This window comes from Oxyura jamaicensis, chromosome 1, assembly GCF_011077185.1.
Source record: "Oxyura jamaicensis isolate SHBP4307 breed ruddy duck chromosome 1, BPBGC_Ojam_1.0, whole genome shotgun sequence".
NCBI lineage: Eukaryota > Metazoa > Chordata > Aves > Anseriformes > Anatidae > Oxyura > Oxyura jamaicensis.
In genome coordinates this window covers 196,163,023-196,182,365 of record NC_048893.1, presented here as the reverse complement: position 1 = coordinate 196,182,365, position 19,343 = coordinate 196,163,023, and the positions used below count along the sequence as shown (strand labels likewise).

Sequence of the window (19,343 nt, the reverse complement as noted above, 5' to 3'; positions counted from 1 at the left end):
TCTCTTCTCTTCTCTTCTCTTCTCTTCTCTTCTCTTCCCTTCCCTTCTCTTCCCTTCCCTTCCCTTCCCTTCCCTTCCCTTCCCTTCCCTTCCCTTCCCTTCCCTTCCCTTCCCTTCCCTTTTCAATTTTTTCTTTGGAGTTTCTATAGTAGTTACAGTTAGCTGTTATTTCCCCAAGAAATCATAGATGTTGCTTTATTATTATTATTATTATCCATGCCTTCTATCCCTCCTAAAGCAAGGTCTCCACCAGACTATCTATCTTCTTAAACTCAGCATATAGATAAAGGATTTTGGAATAGGGCCAGGACTGGAAGCATCTTGTGAGATTAATCATCTGATGTATAGTATCAAAACCCTTTTGCTATACATTGAAATCCCGAACTATCTAGGTCAGAAAGGCCTTTTATGTTGTGTTTCCCTGCTTAACACCACCACCACAATACAGCTGTGAGGATTTAAATTTCTGCTTAACAAAGTGAAGATGCGAACAGGGTACATGAGTCATTCCAGTCCAACTGCACCCTCTCCCAGCTACTGCACATAGTATTTGACAGTGCTCAAATGACTAGAAACTACTAAAAAAATGGGAATTAAAGATGGTGCTTCCTACTAACCCTTCTTAAACACTAGACAGTAAATTTTTACTCAATGTTGGCTAATTTAAGCACATCATCTGGATTTAATCACATGACAGTTTTAGTAGAGGGAACAAAGACCCATGTTTCTAAAATGACCAAGTTCTGAGCACATTTTTTCCCCTCACACATGTAATTAGTTTCAGTAGACAGAGCACTACTGTATCTCACGCACATGGAGGACCCATGCTCTACAGTGAAACACTGATGCTCTACAGTGCCTTGAGCAAATAACTGCACACAATATAATTCCTTCATCTTGTTCCCTAGAATTTAATATTAATTATAAAGAGACAAAAAAAAAAAAAAAAAAAAAAAACAGTTAAATTCCTTGCAACAAATGGAATTAAAACATTATTGTTAAGCATCCCTACATGAGGAAAAGGTAAAGATAAAGGTCTCTGAAAAATGTAGATGTTGTCATTGGTGCATGGTGTTACATGTCATTTGTTTGCTGAAGTCTTCAGTCTTTCTGCAAGAAATGAGTGAAAAAGAGAGAGGGAATAAGGTAGGATGTAATCCACTGCATCCAAACATTATTAAATTCAAATTGGAATCTTTAAAGAAAAGTCTTTTTAAAAGATTATGTCAGAAAAATCCAGACTGAGCACTTTTCTTCAGAATTCAGCTATTTGTAAAAATAGAAATGTTTAATGGAAGACAGCCTTGCTCACCAAAACAGTGCTGAAAATAAATTTCCATCCACATTTTTTCTGTATTCCTGCCAGTTTGTGTTTGAGTTCTCCTGCCAGTTCCTTAGAGTCTGAGTATGAAGATTTCTGAAATATGTGTCTCCAGATAACTGGTTAAAGCAGACTGTTTTGTAGGTGTCTGGCCTGCTGTCTTTTGGGGAGAATGCTGACATTACAGTTTTTCAAATAAAATGAGAAAAAAAAAAATGCACAAAACTTTTGAATATTGCAATATTGTGACAAATAGAATTTCCTTTTACCACCACACATTACACTGGAGTTAATGATTTTTTCTTAATTCACATTACTGGGAGAATATAGAATTTAAATAATGAATGCACAGGATGAACAGTTTTCCCTCTAGTCATCTGTTTACATTGTGTCGTCACACAGATATTTAAAAACTTCCCAATAATGCAGACAGAAAGGGCTGCTTCAATCAAACTGGAATAAATGTAGTGAATGAGGCAGGAATCAATCCACTGAACTGTAAGGATAAATAAATATACTTTGAATGTTGTCACACTTGCTGTTCATCTTCTGACAGTTCAGTAGGCAGAAACCTAGTGAAAAAATCTCATTACTCTTCTGATTGTGTACTTCTATATGGACACTGCATGTATGTCATAAACAAACAAACAAACAAAACTCTCAGATATTTAAATTATCAACAAAATGAGCTTTGTTTAAATTCAGTTTAGTATATATCAGCGCAATATGAAATAATAGCTTAGTCTGCTACGCAAGTGTTTATTACAACTTTATTTGGAAGGTAATGAAGTAGTTTTTAATTATTCAGATGGGAAAAAAATCCCAGATAAATCTAGACAACTATTTTATAGTTTAGATTTCTTAATAAGGAAACTATATCCAGGTGATTATTCAAATAATGACTGCTTAACTCTTGAACACATGTTTTTAAATACTCAAAGAGAGAGAGGGTAATGCTATGATGGACATCATGGTATATGAACATAAAATTGAAGGTCTTGTGGTTTATTGTTCACACAGGAAGACTGTGTACCTGAAAACTTCTCTTTTCTCTAACCATAATTTAGATATCATTAAAATTACTTATTAATGAAAAGAGTTATTTTGGAAAAATAAGCTCAGAAAGTATGAAAATATGAAAAATAAAGTGTGAGATCTTAGTTCTGATGTCAAGTGTGAATGCATCTACTTTGCACAGTTAGAATGTCTGGTATTTAAGTAGTTTGACAGATGTTAACATTACCTCCCCGGAGAGTCGCCATTCTCATCAAACAAGATCATGTCCCCAGAGACCCCCGTAAAGTTGGTCTTCATGAGGGACTCCAGGAGCTTCCGGCCATCAATGGGCTTCATGGCATCGCAGAGGCCTACATAGCCCGGACACAGCGACAGCTGCATGTTGTGGAGGCCATACGCCATCGAGTATATCGCATTGATTACAAAGCCCATCTTGGAGTCCTGAACGTGCTGCGTCCTCAGAGTCATCTGGCCTGTTGGGGAACATCAGAAAGCAGGTGTCTAGTGCACAAGGCTGAAATACAATCAACTCCTTAGACATCTGTTGATGTTATTCATAGTGGGAAAAAAAAAAGAAAAAAAAAAAAAGTCTTCTTAAGCAGCTCATAGTGGATGCTGTTCTCAGTACACGCACTGACCATGTTTTTAAAAAATAATAATAAAAAAAATAAAAAATAAAAAAAAGAGGAAAAAAGGAACTAACAAACAGGTTCCCTTTATATGTTTTACTATCCAGCTGATGCCTTTCTCTGTGTAACTCCACAGCTCACACATGTTTTTTTCAAAGTGCCTGTCACTAACTATAACATAAAGCTTCTGTGACTCCAGGAACTTCTCCCGGACTTCAGAAATCTCTCTAAAGCCTCAGAAATCTTTTTGTGAATACTGGAGGTGGAAATGCTAACATGGGTTATATCCAGTAGCGGCCTTGAAGACAACACTTTTATTTCAGAGACTCAGAGACATGGGAACCGATCCTGTGTTAACTGAGTGACCTGGCACAATTTTTTTACTGTATCAAAAAATTGCCAGACTGCTAACTCTCCTATCTCTATGTCCTTTGCCCCTTTCCATTTGCAAAGTGAGGATAACGATGCAATGTAGATGAATGCATTAAAATGTCCATGAAGAGTTTGATGATGTGCCTAGTTAATGACTCTTAAGTGAGAGTATTACTGTCTGCTTAAGACAGAATTGGTAATCATACTTTTTTGGCTTTTAATATATAATGCCTGGATTTCTATTTCCTGCTTAAGCTTCTGTAAGATGTACAATAAAAAATCCTTTCAGCAGCACCCTGAAGGGCTTTTTTTTTTTTTTTTTTTTTTTTTTTGTGCTGTGTTGTGCAAGTGCAGTGTTATTAATGACGTATTCACCCTGTTGGCAGCACCAGCCCAGATAAGGAAGAGTAGTCTGGAGGTTTTCTGTCTCACATGTCATCAGCAAAGCTGCCAGCTACACTTCAGCCACCAGATCTTTAACACGGGGGTGTGGACAAGAGTCAGAGACAAAACAACTTCATCAATGGTGCTGGGAATTTGTCAGGCACCTGGAAAGATTTGGCTCTGGAGGGAGGACATGCAAAGAGGTCTTCAGTGTCCGTTTTAGAATATTTGCTCTTCTTTTATCAGTTGAGCAGCTGTCCCCAGGGAGCCCTGTGTGTGGGCAGCCAGGAGCAAAGGGAATGCAAATAACCCTCTCTGTCCACTGTATGAGTTTCCCTCCCGAAGAGGCACTGGCAAGCAGCAGGGATGGAGCTTACACATGCCCATGTGAGCTGCAGGAGCTGCACAATGTGAGAAGAAAGATATGCGATGGGAAGATGATGTACAGACAATTGTTTATTGAAAGAAATGAAGACTAATATACAACATCTACTGTACCATTATCCACCCCAAAGACAAGCATCTGATCTGACGTCTAGGCACTAGATATAGTGCTTAGTCTGTGCATATGAACAAGGCTCTCCAGCAAGTGCCTGATACCATCATATACTATGTGCACCTACATTTTGATGGTGAATAATAACATCACTATGCAGTTCTAATTACTGAAAAAAAAATTGGAGTACTGAAAACATCAGGAGTAGTAACAAAGATACTTTGTTACTACAATGCAATACTTTGCATTGAAAATCATTGTGTAGAGTTCAGTAAGTGAAGGATTGGACTGAGAGGTCCCTTCTCTCCTTCTACTTCACGCTGGAACTGGCACTCCCAGTTCCAGTACTAGTCAGCCTCAGGAGCAGTTATTAACATTTCAGATAGTTAAGTGATATGAGCTTGAAGTATCTGTAATAGAATTAAAACTTGGAAACAACATGCAGTGTTGCTTGTTTCATCTGTTCTACCAAGGTATTGCTTTTTCCTGATTAAAAATAATAGGCATAAAAACTGCAATGGTGAAGTACATGTAAAACCTCTATTAATTGAAATTAAGTGGAAAATTAAACAAGCATATTACATTGCAATACACAAAACTTGTTTTAACCAATTATTCACCCTCAAAATTAACAGCTCACAAACCATGCAGTTAATTATAGTAGCCATTCGAATGAATCAGATTTGCATCAGCAATAGTATTTATTATGAAACAATATTTCAGCTGTTTTATTGCATATGATTGCTTAAAATTTAATAACTATTTTTTTACAGTAGCACTCTCCACTGGGCTTTGTGCTTCAATTTTATTGAATTATTATTCTGACTTCTTTAAACATTGAATCTCATTCAGTTCACCTGATAATTTGTAATGAGGCTGCTTAGCTCTTCGTAGAGGCTGCTAGCAGTTGTCAATGGAGTTGTGAGGGAATTAGCTGTTTTAAAGAATTTTAATATACTTCCTGCAGCTGCAGAACATTTTACTGAGATGTTATCTGGCCCACTTTTCTACATAGGGGCATATCCAACCTGCCATGTCTGACTTCCAGTTTACATGACCTCAGCACTCTGTAGTTAAGGTGAACATCTCAAAAAATGAGGCAAAATGATTTTTTTTTCCTTTTAATGTACCATAATAGAGTCTTCAAAAATGCCAATATTAACAACAGCAGCAATGACAAAAATTAAGTCTGAAAGTGATTTTCAACACCCACTTCACAAAGTATTTAAGCATGTCAGACTAGAAGCATAACCCTACTGACATCAGTGATCCTATTAGTGGTTTTAAGACAAGTCTGAATACACAAGTTAGGAGCTGGTCTCTCAGACAGCAAAATAAATAAATAAATAAAAATTAAGTCTATCTCTACAGAAAGTATGATTTAGGTAGCCTTAAATACACTGTTCACTTAAGTGTTATTTTCCACTGTCTCCACTGGAACTCACTCTTAAATTTATTGATGAGTGCTATCTTCAGTCAAGAGCCTTTCTTGATGCAGGGTCATCATGAGATTGAGAGGTGGCACTGATGAATTTAATGATGATGACGCTAGTGATGTTCAACAGAATTGACTGCACTGATTAAACTTTTAATCAAGAAAAATGTAAAATTCTAATAGAAGTTGAGGAGTTCCTAAGAATAAGAGGACAGGGAATAAATATCCACCCACTGGAACTCATATGCTTGCTCTTAATACCCATTGCAGAACTTTTTTATCACAGTCAAAACAAATTCTATTTCTATAAAAGATCTTTATTTATTATTATTATTATTATTATTTTTCTGTCTTGTACATTCCCATATGAGACAAATTTGTAAAGAAGGAAATTATTAAAAATTTTTGCTTTCCTATGGCCTGTGAAAAGCTAATGTAATGCCACTAAACTTAGGCATGGACAGACAAACAGGCCATATCCAGGTGAATGTTTTAGTTCAGTTCAGGAGTGGGCTTTCAAAGCCAATCTCCAAATCATTTGTGCTCACTCTGCTTTCATTTGCATTGAGTGTCACAGTCTCAGAGAAGTGTACAGAATTTCTTTCAAATTAAACTAAACTGGATGAAGTGCTCCAGGAGAGCACCTGATGTACCACAGCTACAGGTGGGCATTCAAAACATACAACAAGTCTAGCGACAGTTTGGAGCAAAATTCCCCCAAGCTATGAATCCCATTTGGCTCCCAGCATTTGAGAACAGACTCAGCATCTCTCCCAGGAGCAGGAGGCACAGAGGCAGCAAGTGAATGGGCTAGGTACAAAGACAAAGTAGGTCTCCAGTGAATACCTATCCCAGTTTTGACAGGCTGAAGTACCTATTCTGTGGCTGAGGTGGGAATTTTATTTTATTTTTTTGAGATGTAGCTTACCTTCCCATAAATATCGTTTGAAATAATATCAAGTTATTTATGAGTCTGTGCTAAACTTGGTGATTATGTCTATAGGATTATAGAAAGTGATATGTACTGCAGTACATTAGAACCAATAAATATTAACTCTGTGTCATGATATTTACTGCAGAAATAAAAAATCCCGCCTCCTGCAATTAGGAGGTACAAGGCAGTGGAAGAATGCAGAGTGAATCAAATCATACTGAACCTTAATGAAGAAACTGGGATAACATTTGTAAAACAGAATGACCAAATTTGGAGGAATTATCTGAGAAAAAAAATTAATAATAATAAAAAAAAATCTCAGTGGTTAATGCACATGAGCAGATTTCTGTTTATTCCTTAGTCTTTCTTGCCCAAGACATTTTGGAAGTAAATAAGGGCTTATCCTATTATTTTCGAAGCTGTAAGATCATGAGGATTTGGATTCTGGATCCGAAGTCACACAGCCATTTCTGTCTAAAAAATACTATGGAGACACACCCTGTGCCTTCTTTGTCAAATCAGACAACCCACCCGTCCTTCAGTTTCCCATCCAGTATTTCTTTTCTACTACATTTCATTTGCCATTTTTCCTTAGACTGAATATTCCTCAGGAAGAGGACTGCCTCTTATCATCTTCTGCCTCTGCTGTGCCTAATGCAATGGTGCTTATTACTGGTTGGAGTTTTTAGGGGCTACTGTACTGTCTCTGAAAAGTAAAATTATCCTTGATTTATTAAAAAAAAAAAAAAAAAAAAAAAAAAAAAAAAAATATATGTAAAATATATATATATATATATATCATTTAGAAATCTCTTGTTATGTAATCAAATAACATACAAGATTCAGGGGAGCCTTTCCAATAGGGGTAAATGAATTAAAACACCTACTTAAGAATTTGTTGCCTTTGGAATGTGTGGCTAATATTTTTTTTTTCTTTTTTCCCCATGTAAATATGCATTCCACATTCCTAAATGTATCTGTATCTGTCCCTAGGTTTATCACAGGACTGTGACTTCACCAAAGGTGAAGAGTGGTTTTACGAGTTGTATACATCCAGAGCATCACAGCCTGCACTTTTTCTGCCCACACTGCTGGGAGAGACCCAGTTTAGGATGCTGAACCAATAAAATCACAAGGGAGGATAAATGCAGGGCAATGACACACAGTGCTACTCAGTGAAGGCAAGCTTCGGTGTGAGCAGTTCAGAGTTGTTGAGGCACCTTGATATGGTGAACCTGGGAGGTACAGGGCACTGGGCAGGACTGGCTCCGAAAGCAGTCTCGAACCCTTTCAGCAGAGGCTGCCCAGCACCTCGTCCAGATTTGTTCCTTAAAGCTGTCACGTCTCCAAAACGCAAACGCGTAGATGATGGAAGAGAAACCTGTTCTTTCACCAAGAAAAGTGAATCCAGCTGGCAACGGCTCAGTCTTGGATCCATTTAAAACCAATTAGTGTTCTTATGGGCACGGAGCCACGAAACCACTCTAGGGCTCTCGCAGGCCCGCTTTTGCTACGCAGCGGACGCCACACCCCCAAGGCTCCGGCTGTCCCAGCTGTGGCTCCACCTGCTGGGCACGGCAAAATAAAATAAACGGCCCTTGCAGGAAATTCTGAAATTTCAGTTATTTCCTGTACTTGCAATGCAGGTTTTTGGAAAATATTCATCGAATTATAGAATCACATAATGGTTTGCTTTGGAAATGAACCTTAAAGATCATCTAATTCCATCCTCCTTGCCATTATTCTTCAATAAATTCTGTCACTCTGTCACAGGAAGATAAGATAGTATTTTGTCTGTTCTTCTCTTTGCCAGCTGGTGTGACATCTGGAAGCCTCACCAACTTGGGTGCTAAAGACTGCAAAGCTACCATTGCTTAATATGCTTTGCCTGTTTTCTAACTTTTCTAAAGTTGAAAATACTTTGAAGTTTGAAGAATTAAGAAAAGGTAAAGGAAAGAGTGAAAATATTTGAAATTCCCAGAAACCCCCTCTTTATTTCTTTATGCAAGGAGAAGCAAGTGAAAGAAATGTGAGAGAATATGGGAGAATATTTTTTCCAACATGCAGAACAAGTTGCCTTTTTTTTTTTTTTGTGACTCAACCACACACTTGGGCAGCCTGTTCCAATGATGCACAACACTTTCAGTAAAGAAATTTATCCTAATGTCCAACGTAAACCTCCCCTGGTTGGAGGAGTTTTTTGGCAACTTGCCTGGTTGGCAACTTGAGACTATTTCCCCTCATCCTGTAACTTGGTGCTTGCAAAATGTTTTTGATCAGCACAAAATGTTTTCTTCACTGTTCAAAAATGCAGACAGTACTTCCAGAAGATGTTTTTAACATGCTTAGTTGACTTTGGTGTCTTACTTCTTTTTAAGTCTACAAAAGCCAGGTGTATTCTGGGCTCTCACAAGTCTGCCTGGTGGTTGACCTCCGTCCTTGGGTGCTTGCATACTAACAAAATTGTGGGTTCTGTTGTCAAGCTCAGTAACATCAGAGAAAAAGGTAACAGTGACCATAAGTCTCAGAAGAAGGTAAATAAATGGATATCCATTACCTCACACCATTTTCTTAGGAATAATATTATTATTCCACCTTCTATGGAATTCAATTTATTTGATCATAAATTGCAATTAAATACAACTGCGACAGAAGCAAGAGCACATTAAAAGTGGGCCTAAAACTTTCTGCACTTGTAAACATGCTTGTGTGAAGTATATGAATCTATGCAGGAAGCTGAATTTTTGTGAGAAGAGAATTATGGGAATTACTCTAATTCATCCATCTAATAGGAAACATCCATAATCTGGATACATCTAATTACACTTTGCATTTATTGTTAAGGCTAAAGAGACGTGGTCTACCAGTACAATTGTATTAATATCTTCTAGGTAGTTTTCAGGGTTCAGAAAAGCAGTGAGAAAAGGAATGGTAGCATAAAGGATATAACCACAGTTGAATGGTATATCATCAAAGGATCCTAATGTATGGAAGGAGGAAGGCAGGGAGCATAAAGTGATAGAAAAAAGATGTAGCTTTGTAGTCAGATTTTGGAAATCAGTAATAGTAATGGGAAGACTGCAGTTATTCAAGGGTTTGAGTTTCAGGGATGTTAAAATCAGGTTTTAAATATATATATATATATATATATATATATAAAGTCTTTCAAATAGGTATAACAGAATATATAGCAGTCATCAGCGCCATACTGCTTCGTTCTCTGAGTGAATCAAAAAATAGTGACATGCCTGCATAGGCTCCTGGCTCAGATCATGTCAGACTTCTGGAAAATTCAGAACTGAATCTATGCCTTGCAGCTAATCTGCCTTTGGGAATTTCTGGACCTGAAACAGCATTACTGTAAAAGTAGCGATAAACAGTGTTTGAGCTTCAAATCTGAAATGTTGGCCATAAAGATGAGGCTTGGATCATCTTCCAGCTTGCAAGTGCCCAAACATGATACATTATATAACAAGTAACAAACTAAGTGAGAGACAGGATGCACTCAGGAGAATTAAAATGTCCTTTAATTCACTGTTAAAAAAAATAAAATAAAATAAAAAAAAAAATCTTAACTTGTTTTGATTTGTTTTCACTAGAAATCTAAAGATAAAAGTGTGGGAATGCCACATGTTTGGGGAATGTGGGGTTTAAATGTGACACATTCATTGAAATATGGAAAACAAGCCATCCGCTCTGACAGAACTTACTTTTTCATCAGCTGGGGTTTGACTAAACCAATTTTGGCATTTGAGTTTCAATTTAACAAACAGGTTATTATCCTGTTGCAGTACAAAGACTAGACATTTATGCGTGATTCCTAAATTCTATCTGGAAATACAATAGGGCCATTTGTTAAACCAAGTTCCTTTTGAGCTGAAGCTCTAGGATTTTCTCTGGGTTGTTTTGACCTCATTAGAATTAGCTGGAGCTGGACGATATTGAGCAAACAAGCACATATGTTTCACATTTATATGTTTTGTGCTTTTCTGTACACTTAGCCACAAACATTTTCTCGCATTTATCCCAGATCTCCTTTCTGCAAATAAACTCTTTCACTCTTAATCCTGTCATTAATTGCTTGGAGAATTATAGCAATAATTCTCCCATATGCATTTTAGTAGTATACTTGAAAAAAAAAGTTTTTATTTCATAGAAGCCACATGGTTAAATCAAAAGGGGATTAATTGACTTACTTCATCTTGCTAAGACTCATTCAAGACGCTGCTGCAAGTGTCATTTTCCCTGCCTATTGCTTTGAGTATGTTCTTCTTCCCTATAAACCCTGCCACTGGCTCCTTGATCCCCAGCATGTCAGATATAAGTCGCTTTTCTCATTTTCTTTGCCCTCTGTGTCCTGTCTATAGTTGATCTCTGATTAACTCAGCTTCCATCATTTATCTTTGTGTTTTCCCCTTGCTGCTTTGAACCACAGTATTTAATGTCAGGACCCTTCTGTAAATAAATACCTGCAAAAATGGTCTATCACCTTTCTTCAGATTCTTGTTTCTATCATGCCTTTTCATGAGGCTATGAGTATTTCTGAAGTCTGTAACCTCTGCAGGTCAAACCAAGATGTTACAATGTTTCACCAACATTATCCTCTATTACTTCTCTCTGCCTTGTCTTAGACTTAGATCATAGATAATTGGGATATGTATTCTGGTTTTGCACTGTGTTTAAGAAACACTTTAAAAAAATGATGTTCCATCTATGCCTCTAGCTTTTAGGAGCTATAAGAAAAAGAAAATAACTTAGAAGCAGAGGCAAAAGGATTAATTTAACAGTTAGGTAGATGTAATAAATAGGCTTTTGCTCCTGGTGACTTTGAAGGCTTGACTTTTTCCACGAATGTCAGTTGAGCCAGAGTTTAATGTACTTTCCTTACATTTTGTTTTCTTTCTGGTCTGTGTTAAGATGCATTTGTAAAACACCCTCACCAGGAGAAAAATTCGAGCTTTGATAGGAAGACTTGCCTGTGAGAATGCAAGTGCATACACTCCCAGTCTCTAAAGGTGTAAAGGCAATTGATAACAAGGGATTGGATTAACCTTTTATGACCTGAAGACAGTCATTGAGTAGAGTTACTCATCTGGTTCAAGTTGCACACCTATTCACAAATTTCACTGAGTCGTGGCATTAGATAATAAAAAAGATATCTGTCTGGTGCCAGAGGGGAAGACAAATCCAATTCTTGTAAAATCCCTACTGTTTTGAGGCCATTACACATCTCCTTTTCAAGATGCATTATAAATTCTTTCTCTGACTCTTGGTGTCTGGAGGTGGCTTGTAGCACCTGTCCTGTGGCATGGAACTGATTACACTGAAAATCAACTCAGATAAGCCTGCAAACTTCTCACTTTCTTCAGTGCTCCAGCTGGGCAGAAAATCAATGTACTTAGCGAGAGCAGAGACACCCATTTGTGTTAGGTTATGTTCAAATCTGCAAATGAAAAGCATGCTTGATGTTAATAGTTTTACCTCATTGTGAACTAAATTTATGTGAAGGGATGGAGGCCTTTTAGAATTTGATAGAAATGAATGAATAAAAAATATTTTGGGATCATTTTCTCATATTTCTCTATATGGCTGATTTCACAATCTTATTTTACATATTTTATTAAACTGCCTCTTCATTTCATAATAGTACCTGTGTGTATTTTCTTTTTGTTTAAATAAGTTGTTGATATTATTAACTTTTTTTTTGTTTGTTTGTTTTATGATATTGCAACCAGATGATGTAGAATATTTTTTTTTATTTCCTTCAAAGTAATGGTTATTACTTTCTATATAGATGTTGTCATTTAAAAATTACCTCATCTATCAACCTTATATCTTTTTATCATTATTCCAAGAAGTAATAAATGGCTTGCCTTTTGGTGCAAAGATTTTTATTTGTCTCCAGAATTCCTCTATAAGCTCATTGTGTTTGGGATCCTGAGAAATTCCTCAGCCTGTTTATTTGTCTGTTTTTAATGTGGGGCTGTTAGAGAAGAAAATGTATTTACCAAGGGTAAACTAAAGGGCACATTCCTGTTTTCTTATCAGGATAAATCTGAGACAACACTAGCATATACATCATCATGCAGAAGCTCTCAGGACAGCCTACAAAATGCTTGGGACCATGGCGGGCAAGTTTCATCTTTAATCTAGGGAAGCCTGAAGTGAGGGAATTTCAGACTCAAATCAAATATGAATTTAGGAAATGACATATATGATTTTAAAAGCCATGGGGAACATACAAAATGATGTAGAACTAAAAGCTACCATGACAAGTCTCAAAAATTCAAGTTAATTTGGAGGTTAAACTCCCAACATCAAAATCTCTCCTGAAAGCAATTCACAGAGAATACATTTGTGACTTACCTGCTGATAAATCCACCAGGTGATAAGGCTGTATATTACTAACTGCAATATTTCTTCACTTTATTACACACCCTTGCCTACTTTGGGGGCTATTGTGAAAAAAACAGCATTGGTGTCTTAGCACTTATTAAGCAAATGAATGACATGATATAAATCTCCATGTAATTGTATTGCGTTTATGTGGCAGTTTTTTGGCGGTGGTCTGCAAGGAGTGGGTAGCATCTGTGAGCAGAGCCCACCCAGCAGCTGCCCCATGTCAAATCAGAGCCAGCTCCAGATGGCTCCAAAAGGGACCTGCTGCTGGCCAGAACCGAGACATGAGCAACGCTGGTTGGGCCTCTGGGAGAACAGAGTTAAGAAAGGGGGAAAAAATCCTGCTGTGCTACAGCAGCTGGGAGAGAGGGGTGAGAGCTGAGAGAGAAGCAGCCCTGCAGCCCCCAAGGTCAGTGCAGCAGGAGGGCAGGAGGTGCTCCAGGCACGCAGCACAAGTTCCCCTGTGGCCCGTGGAGAGGTCCCTGGTGGAGCAGGCTGTCCCCCTGCAGCCCATGGGTCCCACATGGAGCAGATCTCCAAACTGCAGCCCATGGAGTAGCCCCTGGTGGAGCAGGTGGATGTGACGTGGAGGAGGCTGTGGCTCATGGAGAGTCCCCACAAGAGCAGGCCCGGAGCTGGAGCTGCAGCCTGTGGAGAGGAGCCCCCACAGGAGCAGGGGGCCTGGGGGGAGCTGCCGCCCGTGGGGGACCCGTGCTGGAGAACTTTGCTCCTGACGGATGGACCCTGTGGTACGGAGCCATGTGGAAGCAGTTCCTGAAGAGCTGCTGCCTGTGGGCAGCCCCCACAGGCTCAGTTCAGGAAGGCCAGCATCCTGTGGGAGGAACCCCAGATGGAGCAGGGGCAGAGAGGGACCATGACAGAGCGGTGGAGACGAAGCATCAGGGACTGACCGCAGCCCACGTTCCCTGTTCTACTACCGGGCTTTGGGGGAGGAGGTGGAACAGAGTGGATTGGGGGGCGGGAAGGTGTTTGTAGTTTGCTTTTTGGTTTCACTGCTCAGTTAGTAGTTGGCAATAAATTATATTAATCTTTCTACACTGAGTCTGTTTTGCCAGTGATAGTGACTGGTCTCCCAGTCCTTATCTCAGCCCCATGAGTTTTTTTCTTTGTATTTTCCCTGTCCTTCTGAGGAGAGGGAGTGAGAGAACAGCATGAGTGAGCTTAAGATGCCCATCAGTTGTTAAACAGCAACAGTCAGTGAATATCCTTTTCAGGATTTTTGACCAATGATCTAGATCAAAATCAGAATGGTAAAATTGTGTATTGTGATGATCAACAATATTCTGTGTGAAAACCCTGATTAAATGGACAGTTTTAATGGGAAGACTTATTGATTGCTGTGGAGTAGTGTCCTTTATCTGGGGAATTCCACAACTGAATTAACATTTTTCTGCCCTACAGTACAGCAATGAGAAAGAATTAAAGCTATGATAATCTTTATTTCTCTCTCTGTCTCTTTTTTTTTTTTTTCTTTTTTTTTTTTTTTTCTTTTACTATAGTCATCATGGCCTTGCAGCAGTGAATATGACAATAAAACCGAAGAAAAAATAATTAGAACAATATATTTGGAAAATTAGATTTTTTTTTTTTTTTTCTCTCTCTGATCATGATTTGCAAATCAGCACAGTGTGATTCTTGCACATTTCTTTGTGTGTTTGAAACTCCTGGGTTCTAGGAATCTTGTTGAGCTGTGGCTCATTTAGGATATCTTTGTGGGAAACCTTCCAGCAATGAATGCTGTTCCAAATGTACTATCAAGCTTTATGATTAAGTTGTCTCATATCCACAACTGGATAACTTCATGTTTAAAATAACATCTCTCTGCACCCCTGAGATATATATATATATATATTTTTTTCAGCGGTGAATTTTATTTTAGGCACTATAAAAGACTCTGTAGGCACACATGTTTCACACTTCTCAATCTTTCATATAAAACAGAAATTAGATTCTCCCAGTGCTGGTAAAAAGTCAGTAAAATAAAGGATACTCCAAAAAATAAATCTGAAATGTCACTGCTAATGCATCACATTGATAGAAAAGAGGTTTTTATTAGCTTGTAGCCAGTCATATCCACTGTACTGGTATCTCAGGAAAAATATCTACATTATCGTGGGGAAATCAATGAAGTTTACTACTCAATATGCAGTACCTGTCAATAGAGCAAATAAAACCTGTGTCAGGCTGTGTTGGAAGGATAGCAGAAGAAAAATACTAGGGAAAAGTCAGTTGAATGCTGAAGATTGGGGATTCTTAAAAAGACTTATAAGACATCTGAAAGAAAACTTAATGAAATCCTTCAAACCAACTAGTCTTCTATCTGAAATACATAAATGATCTTCATCATTACCATGTGGACTTCAGATAATTTTTAGTGTATTAACTCTCTGATTGCTCTTGTGCCTTAAATAAATATAGTTAGCCTTGTTTCAGAAAAGAAGCATTGAATTTAGGAGGACAAGATTTTTGAAAGTATTTAGATGACTGTAACAGCACACTAGCATCTAGATTTTCAAATTTAGAGAGGCGTTAGTTACTGAGGTGCTATCTATTTTTTGAATATTTTTAAAATCATGTCTTTTATTCTTTGTAAAAAGCAAGTGTTTCAATTTCGGCATCTTCACTTCCAATCCCACTCACTATTCCATCAGTCCAGGTTGCATCAGCTCAACACGACCTGTTCACACCAGAACTTCAGTCACACTGGTTTATACAGCAAAAGTAATAAATTCACTTACTTGTGCAAGTCTTGTTGTATTTAGGGTTCTCTTGAGGAAACCCTTCCAAACGGCACTGGAACCTGTGCTGCCAAAATTCCTGAAACCATGGATTTCGGTGATTAGTTTCTGGCCGAAGCTGCAGGTAGTAATCATCAAACCATTTCACGTCAGGAGACTGGAGCTTGATCGTTATTCCACCAACAGCTTCACGCTGATACCCATCTGTCACATCGTACCTGTCTGCCCAGCCATCACTGCAGGGATAAATGAAAGAGAGACAACATTGACAATTCTATGGAATAAGAAAAGAGCTTCCTCAAAAACAAAATTAGGATCCTAAGAGCACATACCCACACTTGTGATTCTGTGTGCAGTTTAGTAAACCACCTGCAATACTTCTGTTAGGATTCAGTGTTTTTCTTTTCTTTATGTTTGCTTGCAACTGGCATCTTCTACTTAGATAAAATATTCTTCATCCTCCAGATAATTGAAACAACATTACAAATCACAGATCCTGAAATCTGTGGTGTATAAACACAGCTCTGCATCACAGAAAACTCCTTTGAGCTCTGGGAAGAAAAATTGTAGTGTTTTACTGACACTTGGATGATACTTCTCTTACCTGAAAGGAGATGACCTTGAGGACAGGATCTCTGACAGTGCTGGGAGGCAATGAAACTGAGCACTGTGTTGCTGACCATGCCTCTACTGCACACTGGGGCAGGGAACAAAGAGCTAGAAGCAAATTTTGAATGAGTTGACACTGCTGAAGTAGAAATGCCAGCTCAGAGTTCAGCTGATGTGATAGTACAGCATTGCATCTGAAGAAATAAATCCTCTCTGCAGATATGACTAATGAAGTTGGGCAGAGCATTATGCAGATGTCATGTTTTACTTCTGTTTCTTGGTTGTTGGTGGTTGGAGTATTATGGATCTTGTGTGGTACTGTACCACACATAGAATTTTAATTCCCTTTGATTAACCTCTCTGCTTGCAGCACTCTGACCACAAGTAGCTAACAGAAGTGACTGAAAACCCAAATCAAACAAAATGTCCCGAACTTCTTAGGGTAATTCCCCTCTGGTTTCATAATGGAGTTCCATGGAAGTACTGACATTTATGAAGTTTCACTCAGCTCTGTTAAAAATATGCATATCTCATTAGAGCAATGCAGATTTCTGCTCTTTTATCATGAGTATGATATTTCAGATTTTCAAAAGCCCCAGGTCTTACTGTCACAGAACTGTAGAATATTCTCATATTCTTTTTTACTTTTTTTTTTTTTTTTTCTTCTCTAGAAAGGCACTGATGTTAATGAGTGTAGAGAACACTTTTAAATACTAAACGGTGAATAACTGAAGGATTAAAACAAACAAACAGGAAAACCTACCTTAACCAACCTTAATTTATTTTATTTTAAAACTTCATGTATTGTTCAAAGGTACCCCTAACTATTTTAAGCTAGTCATGGAGTAACTGATGGAGGTGACCTTTAACTGTATCATTCTGTTCTATTTTGATCATCTGCTGTCTGGTTTAAACTTTGCTCCTGTATTTCGGATCATGCATCTCAGTCTGCTGCAGTCACCTGGTCCCCCAGCACATTCCATATTCTCTACCTGGAGACTCAGCTGTCATCACACAGTGCACAAGTCAAGACCTCAGACAGGTCTTCACAAGACACTATTGTCATGAAGCCTGGACCCTTGACTACATCTCACAAACACAGCTGCAATGTCAGTAAATAAAAGTTTCAGTGGTACAAAAATAATAGCAAAAGTCTGAAAATAAAAGGAAGGGATTATTAAACATGCTTCAGATTTCAAATGCACTGATTTACTCAGCACAAAGGAGTAAAATACACATTAATGAAAGGAGAGATGATCACTGAATTTCAGCTTGAATACAGCACTTGGAAAATTTACCTTTAAGTTTAGATCCACTTAGAGATGTTAATATTAGGATGTTAATTAACAGGAGTTAATGTTCCCAAATGAACTCAGGAGGCTCACAATAGGTAAACAGTTTTCACCTTCCATCACGACTCTAGTGATAAAAGACTTAGCACTTTTTATAGGTTATTTTGCAGATTTTATTTTTTTTTTAATGTATGAATGATTTTACCTTTTCTTTGAAACATTTATCTTAATCTTTGGTAAGATTTTAAGCTGTTTTATCCATCCTCACAAAATCTGACAGGTTTTATGAATGCAGGAAGTGATAGATTTCTGTAAATTTAAAAAAGTATTAATAACCCTGAGTGGAATTTGACAGAAATAGAGCTGTGTTGTCAGTATCTGAACTTTATGAGTTCCCACATAAACAACTTAGAAACTGTTTTCCTGTAATTAATTTCTTTATCATTTTTCAGAGGAATAGCTTTTTAGACCTAATCCAGTAGAGTGCTATAAAATTTATGGTATTTATGAATAGTTATCTCCTCTAAGAAGATTTGCAGCAGAGATATCATTTTAAAACTTTAAGCTATTAAAAAGAAAAAAATAACAGCTTCAAATTGCATAAATCTTCTTCTCAACTTTTCCACAGAAGGACTTCTTATTTCAGCAGAGCTGCTTTTCATTCATATAAGTATTTTAGCTTAGCTTCTTGGGCCAAAGGTTTTTGGGAGGCTTATATAAAAGATTTACTAAAAGTGTGCATTGTAGAGACAACAATGTAGAAACAACAATGCCTCAGACAGACAAGGTAGCAAAGCAAACACTAGACTAATATCTTAAAAGCCAGTGAAAGTGGTTTGCATAAAAATGCAAAGGCACCAGTAGTGTCTGATACTTTAATTCTGCACCCATATTAGAGTAACAATGCTTATGGGATGTCAAAAACAGGATGATATAGCTGTGTTTGTCAGATGCCTTTGCTATTCTCTGAACTCAGCAAGGGTTGTGAAGGTTAGGGAGAAGAGGACAAGTGTCTCCTTACTTTACAGACTTCACAATCCTTCCTTAGAACTTCTTTCTTCTCCTAATGACTTAATTGTACTGCATTAGCTGGTGATAACCTTGTACTCCATTGGTAGCTGTGTCATGAAAGGTTCACAGTAGTATTACCCATCACTAAAATCTGCTGTTTCAATTGGAGAAAGTTTTGAAACCCAAAGCTAGCTGAAAGGAGGAGCTCCAACAAAAGCCTGGTATAATCTCCACTGTCACCCACAGAAGTGGTGAGGTTCATAGGCTTCTACTGACACAAGGCAGGACTGTGCACTCGTGAGGAAGGCAGTTCTTTCTGTTAGCAGTGGACTATGTAGGATATTTAGATAAATAAATGTTTAAGAACCACTTCCTTATAGGTAGTTAAAAAAGTCCAAGTGAACAGTACTCCAGTAATGATATGAAAAGGTCCAAACAGCTTAAGCAGGACTTGAATGTCCTTAACAGATCATTACACATTCTTCCCACCACACCCCCTCTCTCCTTGTATGGGCTGTGCTTTTCAGTCTTATTTTGATTTACCAACCTCTTGATACTTTTCACTTATGCCCTTGTGCATATATGCTTGTAGTTTGAAATGGACCATTTGACTCTTATAGAATCATAGAATCATTATCTCACTTTTCTCCTCATATGACCACAAATTAACTTTCCTTGAATCTAA

At 37.8% G+C, this 19,343-nt stretch overlaps 1 protein-coding gene across 4 annotated transcripts in view; it reads right to left on the bottom strand.

Annotated features, from left to right (window-relative positions):
* Positions 1–19,343, bottom strand: part of GRM5 (glutamate metabotropic receptor 5) — a 282,787-nt gene that overhangs the window by 50,531 nt on the left and 212,913 nt on the right. For all 4 annotated transcript variants that reach the window (XM_035329190.1, XM_035329208.1, XM_035329196.1 and 1 more), the window contains 2 exons: positions 15,747–15,982; positions 2,565–2,811 (listed from right to left, as the gene is read on the bottom strand). In XM_035329190.1, the coding sequence (XP_035185081.1) occupies positions 2,565–2,811; positions 15,747–15,982 (483 nt within the window). The remainder of the gene's footprint in view (positions 1–2,564; positions 2,812–15,746; positions 15,983–19,343) is intronic.